This window comes from Ursus maritimus, unplaced genomic scaffold (genome assembly GCF_017311325.1).
Source record: "Ursus maritimus isolate PB19 unplaced genomic scaffold, ASM1731132v1 scaffold_14, whole genome shotgun sequence".
NCBI classification, from domain to species: Eukaryota; Metazoa; Chordata; class Mammalia; order Carnivora; family Ursidae; genus Ursus; species Ursus maritimus.
This window is the reverse complement of record NW_024423786.1, coordinates 52,352,974-52,358,989: the sequence shown is the minus strand read 5'-3', so window position 1 is coordinate 52,358,989 and position 6,016 is coordinate 52,352,974. Positions and strand designations below refer to the sequence as shown.

At 53.0% G+C, this 6,016-nt stretch overlaps 1 protein-coding gene across 1 annotated transcript; it reads left to right on the top strand.

The window, feature by feature from the left end:
- Positions 1-3,472: 3,472 nt before the first annotated feature.
- ACTL9 (actin like 9) lies at positions 3,473-4,723 on the top strand. Its single transcript, XM_008711298.2, has one exon. It carries the CDS (start codon positions 3,473-3,475, stop codon positions 4,721-4,723), a length of 1,251 nt encoding a protein of 416 aa, XP_008709520.2.
- The last annotated feature ends 1,293 nt before the right edge of the window (positions 4,724-6,016 follow it).

Genomic DNA, 6,016 nt, shown 5'->3' with positions numbered 1-6,016 from the left:
AAAGAAAGAAAGAAAGAAAGAAAGAAAGAAAGAAAGAAAGAAAAGGAATTTGAGAATGTTGAAGACCCAGACCAATGGACCTCCACTTGCTTCACATTAAGATCTCCCGGGAGATTTAAACAATCACCCCTGCTTAGTCTCCATCTGCAGAGCTTCTGATTCAAGTCTCAGGTGCAGCCAGAACCAGGATTCTTTTTTAAGTTCCTCGGGTGCTCCTAAACTGCAACCAAGATTGTGAACCCCTGAGCCAAGGACGTAGCAGAAAGCCTGAGAAGCTGGTGGTCTTGGATGCCCTTACAACGTGACTCCCTGCGACCACAGACGCAGGTGGAAGGCGGCGCCTCCCACGCAGGTTTCAGATAAGCCCAGTGCACAGATCTGCTATCTGGATGACATGTGTGCCAAAAAATGCCCTCTCAAGAGAAATGGCCATCTAAATCCCTGATTCCACTGCAGAGCTGTTCAGATGTTTCCATACTGGTTGCCCATACACACAACTGAAGTGCGCAATACCTGCAATTTGCGTAAACCTCACAAAGGGTGATGTACCCGCCACTGACCTAAACACTTCACAGATACCTCGTCCATCCACCTAGCTGCCCTTTGAAGTCAGTACTATTATTACCTCTAACTAGCTGATGGGGAAGCTGAGGCACAGAGAGATTTAGCAGTTGGCCTCACTATAAAGTGGGGGAGCCAAGGTTTAGACCCCAGCAGCTGGGTCTAGATCTGTGCTCTTGACTACGTCATCGCCTTTCTGCCTCTAACCACGATGCTCTCTGTCCTGTTTGCTGCGGTGGCCAGGAATGGAGCATCAGTCAGAGGAACCTGAGGCCAACAGGTCCCAGTCTCCATTTCTACTGTTTTGGATAGATCTTAGACCTCCCAGTTTTCCAGACCCACACTCAGTCACTGCAGTATCTCGAAGATCTGGGCTCAAATCCTGCTTTTGTGTCATCCCAGCTGTGTGACTTTGGGCAAATGACTTCACCTCTCTGAGCCTTTATTTCCCCCACTGGAAAACAATGAGCATAATAACATAAAGATGCAGTGAGAATTTACCTGACACCCCTATTCCAAGCTATCATCTACCATCCCTCTCATTTGCCATGTTGCTTCTTTAAAAGGGGGGAAATGTTAATTTTTGTCTTAAATGGCTGTAACCTGAATTCACCAAAATACTCTTTCAGGGGGCCAAGAGTCCATCCTGCAGATGTGTTAAATGAGGGGGGATAATGGAAAGAGCCTCCCCTTCTGCACATGGCTACATCACTAGCAGTACCAAAGGCTGGGCTCCGAACACTGTCTATTCAATTCTTTATGTAACAGTTCATCTGAACTAAACATGTCTTTCTAACATGCTGATGCTTCAAACTCTATCACAACCTCACACTCATTGCAACAGCTATAATTAAAAAGAAAAAAGGGGGGAAAGGCAAAAACAAGTGTTAAGAATGTGGAGGAATCGGAACCCTCTATATTGCTAGTGGGAATATGAAATGGTGCAACCATTATGGAAAAGAACATGATGGTCCCTCAAAATATTCTGACACACGCTTCAACATGGAAGAACTTTGAAGACGTTATGCTCAGTGAAATAAGCCAGTCACAGTAGGACAAATACAGTAGGATACCACTTCTAGGAGGTCCCTAGAAGAGTCCCGTCCACAGAGACAGAAAGTAGATGGTGGGAACCAGGGGCTGGGGGACGGGGTGGGGAGCTGGTGTTTCACGGGGACAGAATTCATTTCTTGCACGCACATCATCCAAAACAGGGTGCATTTGAGAGGAAGGAATTGTCTGAACTCAGGACAGCAGGTTCCACAACGGATCGGGAGAGTTGCCTCAAAATTCACTTCTGGTGGTGTTAAGTATCACCTGTTAGTTAAAACAAATAAATTAAATGTGTGTGTGTGTGGTGATAGAAATTGCCAGCACTAGTGCTGAATATGTCACAGGAATATGGAAGTAAGTAGGCTTCATTTCCCAGGTGTGTCCAGATTTAATCCTGGCCAGAGTTTTTAACCAATTAATTAATTAATTAATTTTGTGTGCAATCTCATTCTTGTTTTTGGAAGTGTTCATTTACTCAGCTATTTACGAGAGTCCATGAACTTCCCCACCCCACCTTTATTGAGATGTAATTGACATTTAACATTGTGTGAGTTTAAGGTGTACAATGTGTTGATTTGATATACCTATATATTGTAAAACGATTACCATTAAAAATAGAATAACCAGGGGGGCCTGGGTGACTCAGTGGGTTACGCATCTGCCTTCGGGGTCCTGAGATCAAGCCCCAAGTTCGGCTCCCTGCTCAGCAGGGAATCTGCTTCTCCCTCTTCCCCTCCCCCTCCTCATGTTTCTCTCTCAAATAAATAAATAAAATCTTTTTTAAAAATAGAATTACCATATGATCTGGCAATCCCAATTCTGGGTATATACCCAAGAGAATTGAAAGCAGGAACTTGAAGAGTTATTTGCACAACCAGGTGCATGGCAGCATTAGTCACAATAGCTAAAACGTGGAAGCAATCCAAGTGTCCCTTGACAGATGAATGGGTAAGCAAACTGTGGTATATACACACAATGGAATATTATTTAGCCTTAAAAAGGAAGGAAATTCCCTAGTTCTGCCTGTCCCTCTTATCTTACTGAAAGCTCCTTTTTGGATCCCACAAAGCCCCGGCCCACCAAGGGGAAGCAGAAGAAATCCCCAGAGGGAAGGCGGACACCCCTTTCATCACCACCACCGTGTGGTAGAGAGAAGGAAGGGAAATCAGAGAAGGCTTTCAAGGAGAGGTGGTGTCTTGCCCAGATTTGAAGAAGCAAATTCCTGCTCTGTGGGAATGGGGCAGGGAGACCGTTCCAGCTATCCGGAAGAGCAGAAGGGTCAAAGAGCACTAGAGGGATGTCTGTGTCTCTCCTTGCCCCGCCCCCCACCCCAGGCAGGCTTCTGTTTCCCTTTAGTAAACCAGGAAAGCCACACCAGCTAGGTGACCACCTTCCGATTAATATTCTAAGGGTTAATATTTTAAATTAATTTTAAGATTAAATTCTAAGGAGGGCTGTGACTAGCTCTCCCTTACTGCACTATGAAGAGCTTCAAAAGGAAGCACCAAGAGAAGGATTCTTGGGTCTTACTGGGCTCTGGGTCAGGGAGCTGGATCAGAGGTCTCTCCTCAGGCACCCTCTAGCCTCCTCCTCCAAATTTGCCACTTTGGGGGAATCCAGAATAGATGAGTATTTGGGCGCTTTCTGGGGCAGGGAGGAGCTCATCCTCATCCCCTCCCCTGCATTGTGAAATCTTCTGAAGGGGACAGCAGGCAGGGTGATGTCACAGACCACTGGCCAGGCCCCTCTCCCTGCCTCTGCCTGCCCCTGGCCGGCCTCGGTCCTTTCTCCTCACACCCCTGCACCCCAGAGGAAAGCGGTCAGCCTCGCCAAGCAGCTTACCCAGCTGCGTGCAGCCATGGATGCAAATCGGTCCAGTTGCGCAAAGCCCCAGCCCTCCCCAAAGGCCTCCAGGCCTGGCGTGAACCCCAACTCAATCCTGGTGAACAAGACCCTGCAGCAGGAGCCCCCCAGCATGGTGGGCGACAGGTTGCCACCAAAGACCGGCGCGGTGGTCATCGACATGGGCACGGGCACCTGTAAGGTGGGCTTCGCGGGGCAGGCCCGGCCCACCTACACCGTGGCCACCATCGTGGGCTGCCAGCCCAAGAAGCCGGCCACCAGTGGGCAGCCGGTGCTGGAAACTTTCATTGGCGAGGCCGCCCGCACACGCCCAGAGCTGACCCTGGTGCAGCCGGTGCGGAACGGCATCGTGGTGGACTGGGACGCGGCCGAGCTCATCTGGCGCCACCTGCTGGAGCACGACCTCCGCGTGGCCACTCGGGACCACCCGCTGCTGTTCTCCGACCCGCCCTTCAGCCCCACCACCAACCGGGAGAAGCTGGTGGAGGTGGCCTTCGAATCGCTGTGCTCCCCTGCCATGTACGTGGCTTCCCAGTCGGTGCTGTCCGTCTATGCGCACGGGAGGATCAGTGGGCTGGTGGTGGACACCGGCCACGGGGTCACCTACACGGTGCCCGTCTTTCAGGGCTACAACCTGCCCCACGCCACGGAGCGCCTGGACCTGGCGGGCACGCACCTGACCGCCTTCCTGGCAGAGATGCTGCTCGGCTCGGGCTTGACGCTGGGCCAGCAGGACCTGGACACGGTAGAGAACATCAAACACCGCTACTGCTACGTGGCCGCCGACTTCCTCAAGGAGCAGGCCCGGCCGGAGCAGGAGTACCAGCAGACCCTGAAGCTGCCCGACGGGCGGACGGTCACGTTGGGCAAGGAGCTGTTCCAGTGCCCGGAGCTGCTGTTCAGCCCCCCCGAGATGCCGGGGCTGGTGCCTGTGGGTGTCCCCACTATGGCCAGACAGAGCCTTCACAAGGTGCCCCTGGAGGTGCGGGCCGACGTGGCCCAGAACGTGCTGCTCTGCGGGGGCTCCTCGCTCTTCCAGGGGTTCGAGGGCCGCTTCCGGGCCGAGCTGCTGCGCAGTCTGCCCCCCGAGGCCCACGTGGTGGTGGCGGCGCAACCCACCAGAAACTTCTCGGTGTGGATCGGGGGCTCCATCCTGGCCTCGTTGCGCGCCTTCCAGTCCTGCTGGGTCCTGCGGGAGCAGTATGAGGAGCAGGGGCCCCACATAGTGTACCGCAAGTGCTACTGACCCCGGGCGGCGGCGTGGGGGCGGGCAGTAAAGCTTCTGGTACCCTGTCGGCTCTGTCCTGCCTTACGCCAGGGCCCAGCCCTGTCCACTCCTGGACTCACCACCCAGACTCGCTTTGGGTTCTGACCCCACCAAAACCTACCTCCCAGACATCCTGATTCTGCCCTGCCCTGACTCACCTCCCAGGATCCAACCCCAGAGACACCCAGCTCCAACTCCCAAAACCCACCTTCCCCACGATCAACCCACAACACACCACCCTGTCCTACCGCTGTCAAATCCACCTCCCATGATCCCTCCCCAAAAGCACTCTCAGGCTGGGACCTCTTGCCAAGGCCACCTGCAAGACATCCCCAGATTCTCATCCCCTAATCTCACCTCAGTGATCTAAACCTCCCCCAAGTTTCCCCACGGCTCTAAGCCCCCAGTGCACTCCCTCACTGTCCCTCAAGAACCCTTGCCCATCTCCATGACTGCTCCTCCCCAAGGAACTTGCACCAGGTGCTCCAACCCTCCTTCCCAGAAGCTCTCCATGAGTGCTCCAACCCCTAAGTGCACCCTCAGAATCTTCCCCTATTTCTAATCCCCCTAAACATACCCCCAAGAGCCACTTGCCAAGACACCCCTAGTTCAAGTACCCCAAATCCATCCCCTCAGTGGTTTCCCCTGTCTGCTTATCCAAAGTTCTCCTATACCCTGATATTCTGAGCATCTCCCCACAAGCGCCAAAACTTCATATCAGCCACAAAGACCCAGGTTGTGATCCTCAAGGGTCTCCCCTAAATGGCCCATTAAAGGATCCTCCAGTGCCAAAAGCCCATCTCCCAAATTCCACCGTCCCCCATAACTCTGCTGTCCCTGTATGATTTGTTCTCCTAGATTCATCCCTTCCATCCCACACCCACGCCCTATACATACCCCCCACAAAGAACAGTATGTTTGAATCCCCAGGCCCCCAGGACAGCCCCACTGCCCTCAGCTCACCTCCTTGCTCTGTGTCTTCTGCATGGCCTGCCTTACAATGCACCTCCTGTCCCCTTTCCTCAGCCCTTCAAACCCTCCCAGGAAGGTTCCAGTCCCCAGGACCATCCCATGATCCTCACCCCACTAATCCCTAGGCCCTCTCCTGTGTCCTGACCCCCCAACTCCCTTCCCAAAAACACTCTTCTAGGGTTCCCCCATGATGGACACCCAGGACATTCTACCCCAGTGTTTTCAGACTCCCCAGAAATCCACCCCCATAATCAGCCCCCCCCCAGGGCCCCATCCCATTAGTTGAGACACCAATAGCCA

What these genes read in the sequence shown, in the direction of transcription:
- ACTL9 (XM_008711298.2), top strand. Translation starts at nt 3,473, where the DNA reads ATGGATGCAAATCGGTCCAGTTGCGCAAAGCCCCAGCCCTCCCCAAAG.